At 35.2% G+C, this 22,840-nt stretch overlaps 1 protein-coding gene and 2 pseudogenes across 1 annotated transcript; 2 read left to right on the top strand and 1 right to left on the bottom strand.

Annotated features, from left to right (window-relative positions):
- The first annotated feature begins 822 nt into the window (after window positions 1-822).
- LOC147514089 (pentatricopeptide repeat-containing protein At5g48910 pseudogene) lies at window positions 823-2,246 on the top strand (annotated as a pseudogene).
- Window positions 2,247-3,550: 1,304 nt separating this feature from the next.
- Window positions 3,551-8,622, bottom strand: LOC147514090 (AT-hook motif nuclear-localized protein 1-like). The gene is given in 7 exon segments (XM_086597505.1): window positions 3,551-3,709; window positions 3,712-3,767; window positions 3,770-3,968; window positions 4,326-4,487; window positions 5,084-5,215; window positions 6,433-6,500; window positions 7,759-8,622. Coding segments are annotated over 7 exon segments (1,047 nt in total). The 5' UTR covers window positions 8,165-8,622; the 3' UTR covers window positions 3,551-3,685.
- A 2,379-nt stretch (window positions 8,623-11,001) lies between these two features.
- LOC147514091 (uncharacterized protein At4g26485 pseudogene) lies at window positions 11,002-11,764 on the top strand (annotated as a pseudogene).
- The last annotated feature ends 11,076 nt before the right edge of the window (window positions 11,765-22,840 follow it).

A 22,840-nucleotide genomic window follows, 5' to 3' on the forward strand; every position in this document is an offset into this window, starting at 1 on the left:
ACAATGTCTGACAATCTGATTTTCTCTTTTCTATGTGGGCAAATCTTGTGAGGGATTTAGTGTTCAAAAATCAACATTTAGAAAGTCATTCATAGTCATTTTGCCATCCCTAGAGCTGAGGAACAAAAGCTTTCAGCTGACATTCCTCTTGACTTGACTGGTTCAGTCCAGGAGCTAAAACCGTAACACGTTCTCAGGCACTGTTTCCACGAACTTCGGAACCAATATTTGATGTCACAAAAATATCTAAAATTACTAAACATAGGTTCATTGACTAACTGAGTGATTCTGATCGAAAAAAAAAAAAAACTAACTGAGTGACGACCATATGATCGACAAGCACTCAAGCTAATAATAACAGACCACCGACAAGAATGTTTGATTGTCCAAAAAAATAAAATAAAGAGAACTTGTGTATCAAGTATTGAAGCATCCTTGATGTTTGGCATAAAATCTAAATTTAAATTTAAAATGTGGAAAAAAAAAAAGGATCATTCAGTGCGCAGGTCGTATGGTGCGCAGGTCATATGGGCCGTTGGTTCAGTACTTTTGCCATTAAATACATACGCACCCCTTGGTATGAGTGGCCGATATGTCAGGGTGTACCCTACATCTCGCGCACCATAGATTTAGCCTAAATTAAACCTGTGGTCACAAACGAAGTTCCCTCCAAATTTCATATTATTTGCCTATTTGGCTGGAAATAATTCGACCGTTAACTTTGAACACATGATTTCTCCAACTGTCTCTACAAAGCAACCACTCATTTCTAGTTTGAACAAAAAAAAAGAGCCATATGAAGTTATAAAAAGTTACAAAGAAATGGTAATAACTCACAATGGAGAAAAAGAAAACATCTCTAAGCTCGTTTTCGCACCAGTTCTTAAAGCTTGCTCCAAAGCATATGCTCGGAGACCCGGGGAACAAATTCATGCTCAAACGATAAAGTTTGGCATATCTTCAGATATCTTTATACAGACTTCTCTTATTGCAATGTATTCTTCTTGTGGGCAATTGGAACTTTCTTTAAATGTGTTTGAGAAAATGGCTCAAAGAAATGTTGTTACTTGGACTACTATGATGGATTCTTATTTAAAGTCAGAACAACCAGAGATGGTGTTGTTTGTTTTTCGTGAAATGCAAGTTAGTGGGGTTGAGCCGGATCATTTCGCGATTGTTAGTTTGTTGACGGCTTGTTCGCGTCTTGGTGTGTTGAGTTTGGGGAAGTGGGTACATGCTTATGTGGAAAGGATGGGGTTAGAATTGACGGTTTATATTGGGACTGCGTTGATTGATATGTATTGTAAGTGTGGAAGTGTGGATGATGCGCTTGAGGTTTTTAGTTTGATGGAGAAGAAGAGCGTTCGTTGTTGGAATGCTATGTTACATGGGCTTTCGGTGAATGGGCGTGGGAAGAGGCGTTGCCGTTGTTTCTGGAGATGGAAATGGACGGTGGGGTTCGTCCGAATGATGTAACTTTTGTTGGAGTTCTATGTGGTTGTAGTCATAGTGGGTTGGTTGAAGAGGGGCGATTTTATTTCGACTTGATGAAGAGGAAATATGGTATTGAGCCTAATGTTAAGCATTATGGATGCATGGTTGACTTGCTTGGACGAGCAGGGCTAGTCGATGAAGCTTTTGAGATGGTGACAAAGATGAGAGTTCCACCTAATGCTGTTGTTTTGGGATCTCTGCTCAGTGCTTGTAGGGATCAAAACAATTTGAAAGTGGCGGAGTGTGTAACTCAAATGATTATAGAGATAGGAGATGATAGTGTATTAGGGGATACTAGCCACTACGTTATCATGTCGAACATGTATGCTCAGGTGGGATTGAAGGATAAGATGGCAGAAGCAAGGACAAAGATTGGGAAGAAACCAAAGGGATGGAGTTGGATTGAGAATGGAGGCGGCGTGCATCAGTTTTCTGTTGGAGATGCTTCACACCCCATGTGGGGAAAAATTAGGGAGATGCTGGATGAGGTAGTGAGAAAGGGAGGATGTCAGTATGGAGGGAAGGAAAACTTACTAGACCCCCATAGTGAGAAGGTAGCAGTAGCTTATGGGTTGCTGAGTACAAAATCACCTACACCCATTAAAATTGTCAAGAATCTTCGCATATGTCAGGACTGTCATGAAACTATGAAGTTGATTTCGACAATGTACAAGAGAGAAATTGTTATAAGGGACTGCACTCGCTTCCACCGATTCATGGCAGGTTGTTGTTCTTGCAAAGACTATTGGTGATTCAAGTCATGTTTCATTGCTGGCCAACAGATGGAGTCAAATGAAGCTCAACTCTTCATGTACAGTTTTGCAATAGGGAGACGATCTCTTTTCGGAGGACAGTCATCATTCTGGAATATTATCTTCTTAACCATGCCAGTGTGACAAAAATCTGCATACAACTGATGAAAAGTGAATGTTATGATCCCATGCAATGAGGAGTCCATATGTGAAATTCGGGGAGGCGGGAGGATGTACTGCATTGCAATTGATGTCCTCAGAAATAGTTCGTACAACTGTCAAGTACTAGCTACGTAATTAGGTTTTTTTCTTGATAAAACTTGAGATTACAACCCCCTGTTCAAAGAGACAATTTTTAAGAAAGGAGAGAAGGAGATAAGGTTGGAACGAAGTAATAGGTTTTCTCTTAGTAGTTTTACATAGAGCGGTTTGGAACCTTATCAGAGAAAAAAAAAAGTTTGGAAGATAGTTGATACTTTATTTTGAATTGGTAATGCACCGAATCACTTACTTTAGTACTTGATAGTTGATACTTTATTTTGAAGGATTACCGCTAAAATTAAGAATTTGTCGAGATTTTCATTCAATATTTATTTTATTTCTTAATACATATGTATATAAATTATAAAAATAATTTAAAAAATGAGCGCTTCCACTGCTGGAGCTTCTCACTTTTTGCGCTCTCCCACGATCTGGTGACAGAGGGGATGACAGCATACTGGATTTAAGTCGGCTTTTTCCATACGTAAAGTCATTTGGAGTTCAACAGAAAGACTTACGCACACCCACCGCTATATTTATATCTAAACTCCTGATGTATCCTGTGAATACCAACTACAGATGTCAATTAAATCTTGATACCCAAACTTGACAATAAGATCAATCATGAGATTTAGTATCAGGTGTCGTTTTATACAAGATTAGTAACGCATTACAATAAGATGTAACTGCCATTTTAAGAACACCGCTCAGCACATCAACAATGCAGATCCAAATAAATACATTAAAGAAACTAGAATTCATATTTTGACTTCAACCTTAGGAAAGAGTAACAGCCAGACAACATGCAGGAAACGATGGAAACCATAAAATAGAACCTCAAATTCGAATCACAACTCAAAGTCTAAAGAAATGGCACAGTCAGCATTAAACGATTCTACACCAACAGGTCCAAAGACATATGAACAACAACAGCAACAACAACAACAACAACAACAGCTCAATGACCTAAGAGACTACGAATCAAACATCCTACCTAATAAATCTGGGTGAAAACCAGGACTGCAATGACACGATGTTAAAACCCCAGTTCTTCCCCCAGTACCAAATGGTCAATGAGTAATCCTTATGTCAGATACGGGAGACTGAACTTGATCCTAGTCCAAACAAGTATGACCGATGTTTAAATCCGGTCAGTGAGAGCACGTGAGCACACCATATTAGCCTTCAGGCACAGACACGCTTTTATGTCAGTGGCTGAATTCCTAGATTCCTGCATGGAGTGTAAAGGAGCCCAGTTTTCCCACGGAAGGAAGCAGTGGCTGTAAGATTCGGCTTTGGAGTGGTTGAACTTCGCTGTGCCTGCCCACCGTAGGCTTCCTCCATCTCTGCACTAGATATAGGAATTGCTTGGGTTACTTGTGCAGCCGATGTTGATTCAGTTTTTTGTTTCTTGGGCTTCTGTTCCTGCTGAGTGCAGGGAAGAAAACTGCCAACCACAACCTGAGATAAACAATTTGCTCAAAACTATCACAAACATGCCACTTGGCTTTCATAGTACTAAAACAGTATATCTTAACTATATGAAAGATAGGCCTAGCATTCAATTTGCTATTTTCAGCCACGCATAAGGTGTTGAGGGACCCATAAATCTCATTATTCCAACGGGATGGACTCCTGAAAGTTGATTGTGCAGAATACTTAACAAATTTACATGACCAGGAGACTCTTTAGAGGCATCAAATGGAATGAAATGGCAATTTTTTCATGCTTTCATACGGCAGGGAATGTTGACCATAATTGTGAGACATACATCAATGTTAATTGCTTTGTAGCAACAGAAAACAGCAATAACTCTACCTGGACAGGAGTCGCAGCTACTAAGAGACCAGCAACTCCACCCCCAACAACACGACCATCTGGACTTGCCAAAGAAACACTCATCCCACCAGATCGACTCCTTGTTCCTCCACTCTCTGTGGGCATGAATGACCCAGACAAGGAAAGTATTTCAAAACGACCCTGTAAATACAACATAAAATTGATCAGTTAGCGGACAATATCAGACAAGTATTTCAAAATGACCCTGCAGGCTGTGGACATGAAAGCTTCGTTAGAAAAGCAGGGGTCCTCACAAAAAAATCAAAAAGAATGACAACTCTTTCGATAAAAAAAAATGAAAAGAAAAAAATGCCCACAAACTAAGGCAACGCCATGTGTGCCATAAGAAAAATGTGTCGTTGGCACTGTCCGGCGCCTTAGTCTGTGCGTCATACTTTTTAGTTGAATTGTGATTTGCAAAGCAATATTAAGCGCAATGGTCCTCATTGTGACATCAATGAGTTCTTAATACAGATTAGTAACTTGCTAAGGGCTCAAAGCAACTATATTTTCCTATATCACCCTTACTTTAGTCTTTAGGTAATTCTTAAACAAAATGGAGAACAATGAGAAATATAAGAAGTTCACATCTATGACGCCTAACTAATTTAAGAAGTGTATATACATATGGTATGTATGTGATTGTAAGCATGGATGATAAATATGTAGCTAAGCATATACTCTGAGACCACTAACTAACTTATAAATTCATACCATCAAGGAAAAAAGTGTCACACCTCATATGTCAAAGTACCCCCTGAAGAATCTGGTTGACGAAGCGTAACATTCGAAATCACGCCATTTGCTGAAAGAATGCAGATAGCTCGAGGTCCTTGTTGAGAAAATGATATAATCTTCATTGTAACATCCTGAAATAACCCCAAATAACTGCAAATAAGTAAATCCAGCAAAGAAATATCACCAAATGAAAGAAGATCACTAATGAAGAATGACAAAGGAATCGAGTAAGCAACAAAAAAAAAACCTTCTGTTTGATCGCTAACCAAAAGCTTAGACTAAGTCAAAGAGAGTTTACGCAATGGGCAACAACGAGATACATAGGCATTCTTAACCAAAGAGAAACCCTAATTGAGATCTAGAGACACCTAAATTGCAGGCAACGACTGTGTCTTCGTAAGGAAGGGAGTAATACCAATTTCGTCTTCAACATTCTTCACCAAAGGTTCATTTGCAATTACTATTCCCATTGAGTTAGTTACTAAGCTCTTCAGTTATCTATAGGTTGGGTTGAATACGGAAGTAATTAGTTCTTGAATCTCCTTCCGACTAATCCATGTCTACTATTTAAAGTCCTCATTACTAGCGCAGCCAATATGGTATCTGGATTTACCAGAAGATCCTTTGATTTGGATTACTTATGATGATGGTAGATTTCATTTTATCATATCATCCTAAGCGAAAAAAACTTTCTATCCATGCATTCTTCATCTACATTTGGACATCTTCAACTCCATAAATAGGTGTCTGTAATAATCAGCATCATTTAATGCATCAAAATGCAATATATAAAAGGTATTAACATTTCGATCAAATTACAAAACAATTTACACATAACGAAGATACATCCATTATTACATTTCATTTGTCATAAAAGAACACATGGATTGTCACATTCACAGAAAACTCAATGTAACAGTTCAAGTATGTAGCATTCACTTTCAAGTCAGGAATGAAACTCTTCCAGAACTAACAAATTATGATAGGGTAGTGATAATGAAGAGCATGCAACCAATAGGGTGTACTCTCTATCTCATAGTCTCATTCAGACCATTCAAATAACTAAAGAAAAATGTATTGGTAGAAGCAAAGGGATAGAACATCTGATTTATTTTTGCCAGAATTTGGCAGTGGTATTAACTACCTCCTTAAGCATAATGTTTTTAGATTTTGGAATGATGGCCAAAGAAAATATTAAATGTATGAGAGACCTAGTTCAAGAAATGAGAACAAGGAAAGACACCCATTTCACATGCATAACGAAATGCCTAGTAAAGTTTGGACAAATAGAACCATAATTTAAGATCCATTAGGCTTTTCCCCTTTTTTTCAACGTTGCGAAGTATACCTCCCCGGCAGCAACAGTGATGACATGAGGCATGAAATTTGCACCAACAGAGCAACTAACCCAATTACCTGCAGATATATACATTTGTAAAATGAAAGCTTAAAATGAGATCTCCTTAGACGAAATAAAATTGCGAACGCACAAATCTAATAAAATATTAATACGAAAGATTCCCCAGAATTAGAATAAAATCCTTTAGACCTAAGTTACATTGACACAGAACATGTGTTTGTATCCGACACGGATATAGTGTCAAAAAAGAGGCTATATATATATATAAACTGAGGTATATCACATACAATATGTGTCCGTGGATATGCATCCGACACGCATTATTTTTCAAATACAGCGTGTTAATGTAACATAGCTTTAGACCAATGACACAGCATATTGCAGAGGAAGGGGAGACGGAAGTAAGGGAATTTTTTTATCAGTTTGGTAAGTTGTTGCATAACATGTCTTTCAATTGCAAAGAAGGGCATTCTACGATGATGCATCATTGCATCAATATGATGAATAATATTAATAAATAACCACGTTAATGTCAATATAGGAACCTGCCGTATATCTTTCACTTGCTCATTGGATCAGAATTGAACTAACATACATTTTTGAATAATTTTAGAAGGCCTAACATTCTAATTTCTTAAGCATTTACTTGTGAAAGCACATACCACATGTTAATACAATGAGCTCTACATTGACAAAACTAAACAATGAAACCGACACGTAGATGACTTCGAAGAATATGGAGGATGCAAATTCAAAAGAGGGTAAAGCATAACAAAGACATGATTGAACAAATAAAGATAACAAACAATGTAATTTTCTCTCACATTAAGTAGGACTAAGAACCCATTAAGAATAGTTTCCCACAAACCAACAGTTTCCTACTCAGAAACAGGTAACACATTCACTGACAAACAAGGAGAGCTGCAGTTTCACTCTTGCAGTGTTTTTGTTCACTATAGAGAATATACAACAAAAAGTGACAAATACCAGATCTTAGACACATGAGGAAGATTCCCTACTTCCAAACTCAACCCCAGTCCCACACATACCTCACCTCTTTTTTTCAGAACCCCATTTACTCCAGATCTGAAGAAAGGGTATCTACCAAAATAGGTCCCACACATCAACTACAACAACAATCCACTCAAATCTTCAAAATGTAAACACTCTTGAAAACAGACAAAATTTTCACACAAAAATCAAACTCAATCATAACTATCTACATTCAATAATAACAAATCAAGATCTAAAATTAAAACAAGCATCAATTCAAAACATTAAAAAAAAAAAAAAAACAAGTGGCTAGCTCATTACCTAAATTCTCAACCACATCCACTTTTGGATGCTTATTTAACGAACCAGCTGGCCGCCCTCTACCCCGCTTCTCAGTCGTAAAATCAACCGTCATAGGCGTCGAGGTCCCAGCTGGTGCCGAAGATGAAATAGGCACCGGCGACAAAGCTAGCGATGACACCGCCCCATCTGGTCCATACTTCCTAGGTCTACCTCTCTTCTTCTTCACACCAACACCATCACCACCACCACCACTACTCCCTAAAGCCACACTCATTGATGTAGCTACAGTTGTTGATCCCCCAATTATTTGGTTACTATTACTTTGGTTTTGATCACTACTCCTTGCTGCTACATGATAGTTTGATGGTGCATCTGCTCCCATCACTGTTATTCCACCTGAACTCATTACTTCTCTCCCTTCCATGCATCAAATTCTTCTTTAAACCCCTCAAACACAACTAAACCCCAACAACCAACTACCAAAAAAAAAAACCCCCCAACACCTAAAAAAATTCCAAATACTCAAAACACCACTCTCCTCAAAACCTCAAAACTCACACTAGTACTACTTCCACTAAATCTCACAAAAAGTTAACTTCAACTCAAAATGAAACATAATTTTTATTCCATTTTAGACCATTAATGGTGGATAAAAAATTGATTTTTTTTCCTTTTCTAAATTTTCTCTTAAAACCAACCCGGGGTTTTTTTTTTTAAATTTATTTTCTCTGTCTGAAAACCACTAACTGGTTTTGAAAATAAAACACTACTACAACTATACTACTCCCTCTTTCTCACTTTCTCCCTTTCTTTCTGTGTGAGAAAAAACGAGGAGAAAAAAATAAATAAATAGAAGTAAAAAAATATATAAAATAAATAAATAAAAGTTATTATTATTATTATTTTATTTACAAAACCCCAAATATACGTTTTAGTTAATAAAATGGTTTCAAGTCCGTAATTTAAATTAAATTATTGAAAATTTAAAACTAGTTTAATTATTAAACAAACTAAGAATATGATTATTTTTGCACTTGTTTTTATTTTTTGAATTTTAAAGCTGCAAATAAAGTTAACTTTTGCGACTTCACTTCTTTTCCTACCACTGACCTGCTCTTTGTCCTTTTCTGTTATTAATAAAGTGAATTTAATTAATAAATGTACCTAATTTTTTTAATTTTGTTTTGAAATTAGGAATTTTGATACAATGTGTAACGTTTACTTTTTTTTATATGTTTTGTGATATTTTGATACTAAGCATGATGTAAACATATTGATACAATGTTAGTGAAGTTATCCCAGGTGTACTATGATGTGCACGTGGTAGTCACATCATCCTATGTAAAGAGACAATTATAGGTCCCACTTTTATGTTTTTGAAATCCAATGTTTGTAAACCATCTAATCAATCTGCTTATGTTTTTGATGATTGGTACCGTTTGCATATGAACTTTTACTGTAATGCTTAACGAGGAGATAATGTATGAGATTTTAAGTCAAGGCTTCTGTATGGCGTAATTATTATTTAATTTGTTGATGAAAAGATGCTTAACCCATGCTTAATAATTAAATCGGTTGCTACATTTGTTTACAATTTTCTTTTCTCTTATCATTTGTCTTTAGACAATTAGACACAATATTCAAAAATTTGAACATGGCACCCATTTCAGATTCATTGTCATAAAATTTTGGGCTTTTTCTTTGGTAGGTAATTAGGTATCTCATAACTTCATAAGTATATCCATGTACTTGAATTCTAATTTGGGGTTTGCCCTTGGTAGGTATGTCATAAGTGTGTCAAGGGAATATTTCATGTATTTCAATTCTAAAATCATAGAGCTAAAATAACATTTAACTTTTTTATTTTAAGCAGCGCTGAACCATTCCAACCAGGGGATCACTTAAAACAACAAACACATACGGGGATCGATTAAGGATCCTATCGAAGGATGATCCAGAAAAAATGTCTGACTTCCTATCAAGTATAAAATAAACAATAAGATTATTTACCTTAATAGTTGTGGTTTTAGAACTCAATTTGCCAACGTACTAGAGAGTGGAGACTAATTGAACCATGATTGCCCCACTATCAAAGTTGGTAAAATCTTTAGGTGATGATACCAGAAGTCTAGAGGTCGAACTCCGCTAGCATCAAATAGTTACTGATTTCATTTAAAACACACTTGTCAATCAAAAAATATATATTTAGATAGACGTGTAATTGCTGATAAAAATATTATTGAAAAGAAGCTTGAATTTGACTTCCAATCTTTTATAAGACATCACATCAATTTACACGCCGCGGATTCATAAAATGTGATCCAACAAAATTGTACTAGTGGAGACGTGGAGTATAGAAATGTAAAATAAAAAAGCTTAAAATTTGTGGAAATACCAAATGAGACTGATAAATATTCCGCATTGAGTCATTGACTGATAATTAGAAAGTGGAAGACCAAAATTTGAACCTACGTGAAAATTTTGTCAACATTGATATATTAAAATACAATCAGGAGCTTCAGAAGTTCAGGTTCGCGGCATCACACCATCACCCCGGTCCCCAAGAGAAATAAATGTAGCCTTGCAGTAAACTAAGAGTCCCTAGCTAGCCATTAGCCAACTCTTCAAAATAAATCTCATTGGAAATGAACTACACATTTAAAGAATTACTGTTATATATTTGAAACAAGTAAACAGTTGGTAAGTAGGAACTGAAGTTACTACCAAATGGATTTTGAGAGATCGATTAAATTTTGTAATGACCAGCAACAGCAAGAGAGATGGATAAAACATTACAGCAATTTACACAAAATATTACTTGTAGGAGAAGGAGACTTCTCTTTTGCTGCATGTTTAGCCAGGGCATTTGGTTCAGCCACAAACATGGTGGCTACCTCACTCCACCATAAAGGTACTTTAACCACTCATCATTGTGAGTGGCAATATTGTAGAGAACGTACTCCACAAAAATAGATCGAGCACACTTTTTCTTTTTTTTGATATTCAAGAAAAAGATTTACAAATTATTGACATGATTATGAGAAATAGTTAACGTCTTTTTTCTTTTTGAGGTATAAATAGTCAAAAATTGCTTCTATACAGAGATATTACTCAAATTTTCGGTACACATTGTCAAAATGATTATACAATATATCTATATTCAAATCAATAATGATCACACAATTGGCAAAGACGACGTTGGACAAGTTACGTATTCTTTTCTTTTTTTCGATAAACTGTTGGACAAGTTACGTTAACTAACTTGCGGCTTTTGCAAATGCAGCAACGGTAATCTCTCAGCATCCAACTGCAGAGACCAACTTGGAGGTATTGATGATGCTAGGGTGCAGCATTGTGCATGGTGTCGATGCTAGTATCATGAGCATAATTTCACCAGTGAACACAATGAAGTTTGATAGGATAGTGTATAATTTTCCACATTCAGGTTCTTTCAGTGAGAGTGACATCATCACGATCTTGTAAGTGAACATAAATTAAATCCTTTTTATACTTTACTTGATTGAATCAAAATGCAATACAGTATTCCCATATGTCTTTTTTTCGCTAATCAAAGTACTACTTGGCTTCCAAATCTGAAATGTTGCTTATGCTGAACCAACTACATGGATTTAAGTTGTGGCTTTTGGCTAGGATTTTAGTTTTTCTGGATGTTATGCTAGTTCTTTGTTCTTACTCAATTTTGCATGCTAATATCAGAAGTCACCAGGCAGTAGTGAGGGGTTTCTTTAAAAATGCATGCGACATGTTGACTGCGAATGGAGAAGTTCATGTGACCCACAAAACAACTTACCCATTTAGTGAGTGGCAAATAGAGCAACTTGCTCAGTACGAGGGATTGTGTTTGATTGAAAAAGTGCGGTTCACTTTGTTTGATTATCCGGGTTATGTAAACAAGAAGGGAGCCGGATCCAAAAGCAATGAAAGTTTCCCGGTAGGAGAATGCAGCACTTTCAAATTTGCCCGGACTAGGAGTTATATAAATTCAAGCTTGCTTCAGTTTTAGAGTACAAACAGGCAACAGATTCTGTTTACGCGGTTCCATATGGTGCATGACAAATTGGTTGCCCAAAATGTATTGGAACTGTGGTAGTTGTTTTGTGTTGTTTATTTTTTTCTTCTATCTTTTCAAGGAAAACGTTTCAAGTTAGTTGAAGTGAACTATTTTATGAGATGAGATATATATCTTTACACGTACGCAGCTAGCTCGTTTTTTTTAGTTCCTGATAATGACACCAAGAACCTCGTGGAATCAAGGAAGCCGAAAAATCTAGTGCTCGTGAGAGATACGACGATCTATATACAAATTCTTGATTATGCCCACATTGTAGTAATCTGATTTGTTCACTATACCTTAAATGCCATCTGGCTGAGAATTGACATACGCGAGGGAGAATTCTTTAGGAGGATGATAAAGTTCTCAGACGCCCTGCCACCTCTGCTTGAGTAAAATACTTAAATACCAACGAGCCTGCGAAACTCTTAATCAAGCAATAAAACGTATAAACATTCGCATTTTCGAACACGTATCAACTATCAAGCATATTCCCATAACGCCAACCACCTCTTAAAACATTTCCTCTAACAAAGCCTTTCATGAATACACTTATTCACACTGTGTCGACAAATTATCAAACACTTTCATAGCATCATCTTCTATAGACCCACAAGAATTATACATATGAACCAACTTTGTTCTTAGAAACTCATTGTTACCAAGACCATTGGTTTCTAATAAGTATGAACCTGTTTTCCATGAATAAGTGACTTTGCACGTACACAAGCATTAAGCAGCGAAGAAAATGTAGTAGTCTAAAATAGTAATGGCACAAGGCAAAGAGCAAAGTGCAATGGCTGAACATCACTCCTCATACATGGAAGGAGATTAATTTCTCAGTGGAGACTAGTGTTCGACACGGATGCATGCTAGCAACCAAAGCTCGGTGGCATGCTAAAAACCACACTTCCTAATAAGAACAGAAAATGCAGCAGCAACCTATTACTGAGCAGCTAGGATGAAATTCCTCACTCCAAACTTTCACTACCACACACTCTAAGTTGGTTTAGACCATCCAAAAAATTCCATGATATCAAACAAAGAAAAAACTTTCAATATGCAATTGGCTCATCTAGGGGATCCTAATTGGGGGTAATATTCGTTAACCCTAACCATAAACTCCTCACATAGATTAAGAACATTACATATTCCACAAGACAATGCTGATTTTCATGCTAGGTAAGAGATTGAAACTTATGAGCTTGATAATGCAACAATAGTGGGAAAAAAAGATGAAGAAAGTGAATCCAATTACTTACAAGATCATAACACCATGGGGCTTCAAGATACTCTGCTGTGACGCTCATAGCCAACTTGACATTTTGGTAGAAAGTATCATGCTGGGACGCTCCCGGGGTATCTTTCCTAAAATAAAATCAACATCCTCATCAACATCCTTACCAACGCTCTCGAGGTGATGAGCGTCATATAGAACAACTGTTTTGACATCCGACATAATCAAAGTATGCCTCTTAGCATGATCAGCAATAGAAGCAGGTGTTCCAACAATCACATGCCGATACAACATATTTGGATCCTCTTTTAACTGGAGTGGTGTAGGATCGTCCTCACAAGCCAATTGTACAAACCCCTTGGGAGCACACATCAAATTCTGTCTTCACATGTTGAGCAACTAGTTTGTTTGGAACCAAAACCAACGCAGTAGGGTATGCAAAACCACTGTATTAGAAATGAAAAATAAACATGTAGGTAAATGATAATCTATTTTCAGTTCAAACAGTAACAAAATTGTTCACAAATTAAACAAAACCATCAGAATTGGCCAGTAAGATACGACTCAAAATCGGAAGTGCAAAGGCTAGGGTTTTTCCAGCCCCTCGTTCAGCCACAACAACCATGCATGTCATGCGACTCGGTCAGTACAATTCTCTACAACATTTTCAATACCATTAGTTTAAGTATTTAAATCATACTGTATAAATGTGTGTGTTCATTGTGTTGGGAATTGGGATGCACCGAGTCTGGCTATGCAATAACCGGTTACTGGATTTCAATCATGTTCCAAAAACCCACCCACGTGTCCACGACTTAACAGTTAACATCCCTAACTTCTCCATCATCAATTTCTCATCTTTTCATTTTCATTCTAAATAAGAGCATTCCCAATGCAGGTGGATGTGGTGGGAATGTGACAATATTCACCTCTTTATAGTTCAAAACTTTTGCCCAATACAAAAGTGAATATCAAGGTGACTATTTTCCCAAGTCAAAACGAGAGTGAAACCTTCAACTGAGATAATGGCTGAGTTGTGAACTTCGGACGAGATGTTGGATTCCGTCTCGTGTGTTTTTTTTAAAAAAAAACCGGTTTTTTTTTCGGACGTTCATTCCGTCTCGCGTGTTTTTTCAGTTTTTTTTTAACTTCAGACGTGATGTTTCATTCCGTCCGGCGCGTTTTTTCAATTTTTATATTCAGACAGAATCCAACATCCCGTCCGAGATTAATATTCACTTTTGTATTGGCAGTCTCACCTTGTTTTTCACCAAAACGGTGAAAAAGAAGAGAAATTGAGCCTACGTGAAAGTGAATAATATTGACATGCATGGAGAATGCTCTAAATATAATTAATTAAATGCTAAAAAGCCCATCCGCAAAAACAGATAGCAAACCTCCACAAACCACTTCGATCGTCTTCTTCCTACATGAGTGTCATACTTCGATTTCGACAAAAATCGGCAAACAATATTTGTTCCAACTCTTCGATTTTTGAAGTGTAAAATACTTCCAATTTCCAAAAACTCGTAAACTCGTCATCGTTTAATTATTTGAAACAATTTTAAACCAATAAAATTAATATTTTAAACCAAACTCCTTCTCATTACAAAAAATTACAAATATAATTAAATAACTTCTCAATTACAAATTTACAATTACAACAAAAATAAACATCTTTGCCTCAATTGAAAAGCTATTACACCTCAAAGTGAAAAACTAACATATTTTTTAATGAAACGCTAACCACATGCAACAATCCACATTCTTCAATATCAATTCTACCAAGACTTATCGATTACGTTCATATAAAAACGTACCCGATAAACAAACATGCAAATCGAGTCAGTATTATAAATGTCGGTGTGAGTATATATATATTCTTTTAGTTCCTCCACCGAGATAGATACCTTAACTTCAAACTAATAACATCACATTCATACGTACAACAATTAAAACATGTGGTTCCTTCAACCGAGGCACCTTAGCTTCAAATCCAATAATATTAATACATTTAGTTATTCTGCTGAGGTGCCTTAGATTCTAATTAAATCAAATTCATATAATAAGAAGAACAAAAAAAAAACTTACTATATAATTATACTTACATAGGCCTAATCATAGAGTGGGCTATTTCCTACAAAAATAATTAATTTAACACGCCCTTTTGCAAAACAATTGTAAGTAGGGATAAAACACGAAGAAAACACATATATAAAATGCATATGTAGTTCCAACCATTTCATCGAACCAGCAAAAACAATTTCCATGATAAAACTTCACAACCATTTATTTTAGATTTAACGTACACCTTGACTATATCATCATAATAATTATTTAAAGTCTTTCAAGTGCCCATAAACTCACATCGTCTCTATGTTTTATCTAGTTTCGTGTCTCCCACAATTGCTCCCCTCTATCGAGCCGAACATACACCATCCGGATGTCTCCCTCACATAATAGAGCCACTCCGGCGTAGTTATCCCAACACACACATGGTAACCCCCACACGGAAGCCAAAACTATGTGAGTAAGTTTCTCTTAGTTATAAAATATCGCGTGTCTCATACTAAATTGGAGACGAGATAAATAAAGCCATCATTTGGCTACAAAGGCTCCAAATTATGTTAAAACAAAATCACATTTTCTTCACAGGGATTAATCAACATCATATAATCAAAAAAGTTGTGGGAGCTAGGAACTAAGATTTTCGTTACGTAACTTATTCAAATATATTGCAATTATATCTCATAATCATTCTACATTCTATCACGTGTCACTTCGATCGTCCATTCCACTCCATCATTTGCAAACAAAATATGTTGCACCATTTCCATGCATTTATAACTCATATATCATCATCATTATCATTATTTCACGTGCTAAAGAATTAATTGCACTACAAACCACAAATCTCCATGCTACAATATATTTTGGTAGCATCTCAAAAATATAACGAAACATTTAATTATGTCTTTATTTCTCAAAAATATTGTAATTAATGAATGTTGTAAGAGAATTCTATGCCACATATCATATTATTTAAAACAACAATTACATATTTATCAAAAACAACGTAACTAGCCAGGAAATATTGTTGAACATATAATTGCAAATAAATTTCTAGCATACAACAGAATGTCATAATTCATCCAAAAATGTCGCACAACATTTTTATAGCATTCCACATATACTAAGTTACCCTACAATATGTATTTTGATTCATGTCAAAATATTTTTTAATCCATTATAAATGCCCAAACACCAAGCACATGTCTTAACAATATATCACTTTTCCATTACAACATTTCTACATTGCTACATTTATCACACGCTAGCAAAATCAACAACATTACGAAATCAACCACTTTATATATATTGTATTTAATTAAAAATCTATCATTTATGCGTGCTATTATTTTAACCCAACCAACACTAAATTTCTTCTCTTATTTATCAATGTTTCAAACCACAAACAAAAATGACTATACACTAAACACACACATTTTTCTTCTCCTTCATATCATACCACATTAAAAAGAACTATGTAATATTAATATGTTCAAATGCCTATCATTCTAAACTTACTACACAAACACATCACCAAATATTAGCATTCCAAGTACTATTTAAATTTCATAATTATGAAATCACTAAACCATATTTTTCTTTAATTAATAAAACACTATTGAACTACGAGAATCAAAATAATTTAAAATAGTTGATTAAGTAAGGTCTACTCACCTATTGTTGTTGTCATAAAAAAACAATCATAGAAAAGAAATCCATATCACCAAACAATAAAAAATAATATTCATTTTCTTCTTTCTTCTTCTTTTTGCCTTATTCTTTTTAATATTCTTTTTGTTTTCTTTCTCTCATTTTTTCTTTTCTTTTAGATCTAAAAATAAACTCAATACACTTCCATATTCACCAATTCTCTACACATTTTCTTACAACTAAAAACCTTCCGATCCTCTCTTCAAAAATTATAAGAAACTTCTTTTCTATCAAGTCGTTCCATATTTTATCCCTTAAATTAAGAAATTATTCTCTCCATGTTTTTTTATTAATCAAATCTCTACATATTATTTTACAACTTAAAAACTTTTATATTAAACCATTTTCAATCAAAACAAACTATTTGCCCTCATTTTCAAAAGGTCAAACATACATATTTGTTCTCCAATTTTATTAATCAATTTATAGTATAATAAAAATATAGTATAAACAATATAATAAGCAATTTTGGGCATTAATAAAAATGAGGGTGTTATAGTGACCTTGCCGCCTTTCTTTCTAATTCTCTTATTTCCATATTATAACTCCCCCAAACCATGAAACGAGTGGTGACCCAAAATTGAGATGTGCCCAAGCAACATGACAAACTTGTCATTGATGATCACTCAAAGTAGCAAGACGTTGCGAAACAGAATTGCTCGCCGTTGAAAGTGAACTTTCAATAGTAATCAATTACTACTTGATGAACTGTATTCGAATAACTAGTTTATATATATTGTTTGTGTTAGGCATTTTCATTTTTTAGATTGAACTTTTTTCTGTTTACAACCAGTTCAAATCAATACGAAGAAGTGACATATGCGTGTGATGAAATTATCATAACAAATATATATTGGGAAGTTTCCATTATTGTAAACAACATCAAAATTGGAAAGTTTCCATAAAAAATGGGAAGTCTCAACGTCAAAACTCGTTTCAACTCTCTAAGAACATCTCTAGGTGGTAGTATAACCTGCATTTTTCTTCATATTTGAAGGAAAAGTTCGAAATTTCTTAGAATTCCATCTATAGGTGGCCTCAAATCCGGTCGCATCACCTGCTTGTTCGCATTCTTGTTTGCAAATTTGGCAATTTGGATGCGGATGCGGCGACATTGGTAATGTCGTGCGCCATTGCAAATGTCACCCCACTTTTTTTTTTGACTTTGACCAGCACCACGTGCCAGTGGTATTATCGCGCGCCACGCCTAATGTCACGTGGGTTTTTCTTTTATACTTTTGGAATAGTTGCGCGCCACTCCTAATGTCGTGTGGGTTATTTTGGAATTGTACATGGGCGACACTCCAACTGTCGCGTGACAGTGGTAATGTCGCGTGGGTTGTTTCAAGATAATCGAATTTGCGACCACCTAGAGTTGGTCGAAATTTGCGACCAGCTTCTTCAAAATATTTCTTCAAATTTGAAGAGTATACTACCACCACCTAGAAATGCTCTAATAAGTTTATGGACAAGAACTACTAATATTGCGGCTAAGCAAAGGGGTAGAAAGATGAAAGGCAACCTATAAGGTATGCTTGGTTTCTTAACGACACGACTTTCATATGTTGATTGATTCAAGTGATCGAGTTTGCATATGAATCTGATGCTAATGTTGTACTAATTGTATTGATGTAGCATTGGAATTTATTTTTTCAAAAAGGGGTGATGATATCCACACTCATCTTATTACTTACTAAACTCATTTATGCACTAAACCCACTAGCCAAAAAAATTGCACCCACTTTATCAATAAACCCACCATATTTTCAAAAGATTACTATTTTCAAAAATCAGCCCACAAGTCTTCTCAATTAACAGTTATAAAACCCCTAAATGAGAACTAAAAAAGGCAAATCAAATATATTCTTTCTCCAATTTTGTTAAATTAAGGTAATAATAGTTACTTAATTTTTCATTATCTAGAATCGTTAGAGTGGTGTTCCATCACTAGCTTCCACTTTTTATTTATATAGATAGAAAAGGGGTTTAATTCTTCAACAACAACAAGAACCCATACACTATTTGGTTGATACAACATAACTACTAATCTTAATAGAAATCACCAAAGAAGACAATTGTTTGCTCAACGACCTTCCAAGAATTCAATTTATCTAACAAAACAAGAACCCATTTACACAAAATTAACTCATTACATGATTCATTAATTATAAAATTCATATTATGATGACTATTTGTTTAGATTGAAAGTTATATCAAATTCTAATCATATTTAGTTGGTATCATTGTTAGCATAAAATAGACTACCCCTTACTTGAAAAATTAAAACGTGAGATGAGGTGAGTGAATAGACGTGGGTGTGATCAACAATATACGGGGGCAACTTGTCCAAAAAATACAAACACTTTAAGTGGGTGTTGTGCGTAAAATGGTGGGTTTATATAACACAACCCTTTCAAAAAGGGTCCGGTTCATGGGACTCATGAATTTTTGACTCAATTTTAACTCAATTTTTGGACTCTTAGATCATCTCAATCTAATGGTTCCAAATATTAGCATGATATTAATTTAAAACATGACATCATGTGGGTCCTTTATCGTTATTTTCATTTTTTTTCCTCCACTGTTTCTTCTCTAGTTTCTTCAATATACTCCACGCCAAAAGATTGCAAGTATATAGCTAACTATTCTAACTCAGGCAGGGCCGGCTCTGAGGTTTGGGTGGCTCTAGGCAAACCTTCTCAAAATGGGCCCTGTTTCTTAGGAAACAAAAAAAAAAATTGGACTTACCGTAATTTTGTTTCACTAAAAGACTTTTGGCAGTTGGGCTTATGAACCAAATGGACCTAATCAGACTTTTAAAAATAATAATAATATGGAAATGGTAGTGGGTATGTAGCCCATTGGGGGCCCTAAATATTAGCAAATAAGTGGAGGTCCTAGGCGGTGGCCTATGCTGCATATCCCTGGCCCCTGACTCGAGGTCTACATCCGAGGAAGGTTACTTGCCTCTATCATTTCCTGTTTGACATATAATCATAACTTGACAATTGCAACTTAATGTGGTTCATTTCCATTTTTTTTTTCGTTTCAGGTTTACATAATAGATATATGCAAACAACCCAACAGGTGGGCTGCAGAGAGTAAGGAAGCGTGAGCATGGCACATAATTTTTTCCGGAACGTCATGATGGTATATTTTACATCCTCACCAATGCCCCTTTGAGTGGGAATGTTAATATATCCAATAAAAGTTACTATCTGGCTGACTGGCTTTATGGGAAGTAAATGGCTTTATGTGAAGTCAAGAATATACAACCAGCTAGATGGAAGGTGAGTTTCTTTTCAGCGTGTGGCTTAACCACCCACATCACTGCATGCAAGGATCTATGTCGTTATCATTAAAAAAATTGGAAACCTTATATATGGAATCATATGCTGGTTAGAAGACCCACATAAATAAATCGAAGGGCTAAGGCTACTTGTTTAAAGGATGGAATTCTTTTATATGGGTCGACAGTGTTTTATTGATCGAAAAACTCAGTTGACCACCTTCCCCCTTTTGTGTTTCAGAATGTTGTCCTACCAGGCTAAGATTTCAGCTTTCAAGATATGGATATTTTTTATAAACATTTGGTGCTCTTCCTTGATAAAAGGGGATCCTCTATGATTTGCTGGTGTGGAGTATCAGAGTACGTTGAAGAAACTTGAGAAGAAAGGGAAAAAAAATTAAATAAATGATAAGGGACCCACGTAATGTCATATTTTAAAAATGTTATCATGGTAATATTTGGAACCATTAGATTGAGATGATCTAAGAATCCAAAAATTGAGTTAAAATTGAGTCAAAAATTCCTGAGTCACAGGAACCGGACCCTTCAAAAAAGATAAACATTAGTGATCACAAATAAATTGATGCCAGCCAAAAAGATGCTTGGCAAATGGATCACACTTTCAATGTTGAGTGACTTCAATGTTAAAGAATATATATCTTATTTCTTTAAAGAAAATTTCTAACTCTACAGTAAATTTTTATCACGTCATTAATTTTCTTTTCTTTTTTTGTCCTTATTTTATTGTTGTAATTACATGTTTTGTCCTCTTTTTAAAGAAAACGATGGCTTCAATAGTAAATTCATCAATTTTTGTTTTCATTTTTTTCCCTCACTTGATGCTGGAATTACGTTTTTGTCCCCAGTGGAGAAACAAAGTCAAATAAGTGGGACCCAATCCATTAATGTTTTGAACGGTTATTTACCATTTCTCAATGCGTTAATTGAAGTATTGAACGCTCATTGAGCATACAGAAATGCTAGTATATATAGGGTCCGGTTCCTTGAACGTACTCAACTTTATTTGACTCAAATTTAACTCAATTTTCCGACTCTTGGATCATCTTAATAGGAGGGATCTTGTCCAAATCATTTAACCAAATTAATACATTTTTTTTCTAACGTCATATGGACCCATAGTATTAGTTAATTATTATGGGCGACTGTATTGACACCCCGTAAAATGGGACTAGCACCTCTTTTAAATGCTATATGACATATATCATCCATTAGCACCCTTTTTGAATGATATATGACATATATCATCCATTATATGACTTAACACCCTTTTTGGATAATATATGTCATAAATCATCCCTTTATATCATCCGATATATGTCATATATCATCCCTTTATATCATCTGATATAAGTCATATTTCATATCATATATTAGAAAAATGGATGATACATGACATATATCATCCAAAAAGAGTACTAATGGATGATATATGACATATAAGCATTCAAAAGGGGTGCTAGAAACTAAGCAGGTGCATACCGAAATCGTGGATTTTCCTTATTGTTTTGCATCGTTGGATATTCTTTGTTTAATTAACCCATTGAATGTCTTTGCTTTCTGGGGAGGTTTATGAGGTGGGATTGGAGAATAATTTTCAACATAAGTGATCTAAACTTGAAGCATATATCTTGCATCCTTGGTTTCAATCAGTGTTCGTGATTCCGAACGAAACCTCATAATTTCGCCCAATATTTTGGTTTTTCAAAAAACTGGAATTCTGAATATAGAGACGAAATATTGATTATTCTGAAATTAGTCAAAATTCCAAATATGATAGGGTCGAAATTTGATGAATTTCGGTTTTTGGATTTGTCGGAATTATGAGAATTCTGAAATCCCGAACTATGGTTTCAATATATTGAAACTAACAGATATTCGATCGAGAAACAATTTGATTTGTTTTTTTTTTTTTTTTTGGAATCAATGGAGACTTGAGAGCGACGAGTGAGGGTGAGAAGAGCTTTTGACGAGTATAGAAGGAAATAGATGCTAAAAGACGTACATGACGTCATACTTAAAATGCCTATCATGTTAAAATTTTGTACCGTTAGATTAAGATGATCCAAGAGTCAGAAAAATGAGTAAAACTTGAGTCAAATAAAGTTGAGTCCCACGAACCGGACCCATATATATATATATTGTAAGTTCTAGTGAGAAAAAAGATGAGACGTAAGTTGGGTCACCAAAGCGCGGGAACGACAAAACCGGTAAGTTGAAAAAGAGTCGTGGGCTCGTGTCCATCGCGTGTTTGCAGTTGAGTCCCTCGTTTACAAGAGTAACTTTAATGGTTTTTTGCAATACAGGTCTTCCCATTTAGAATTAATTAGCAGTACGACCTTTCATAGTTATTCTTAGGAATGGAACACATTGACTAGTGGTCAATTATCATTTGCTCATAAACTTGGTAGATAGCATTTTTCTTCATATACCTCATCAAAGCATTTGTAAGCTTGGTAGTCGAAATGGAGAGCACCAAAGAATCTAATTCGTGAATATCGTTACAATTTGATTCTTGATTAAACAGATTAGCGTAGTGCGCCTAGCAGTAGCATGAGGATTTGGTAAGTAAGAGTTTATGGAGGCAATGCAAGTGTGGATCCTAATCAGTTTTACTAAGCATATTTTATTCATATATAGTGGCAAAAAAGCCTTGAAGACAAACAATTAATGCTAAATGGAACTCTAAAGCGAGTTATTATCA

Source organism: Coptis chinensis, chromosome 3 (genome assembly GCF_015680905.1).
Source record: "Coptis chinensis isolate HL-2020 chromosome 3, ASM1568090v1, whole genome shotgun sequence".
Classification (NCBI taxonomy): domain Eukaryota; kingdom Viridiplantae; phylum Streptophyta; class Magnoliopsida; order Ranunculales; family Ranunculaceae; genus Coptis; species Coptis chinensis.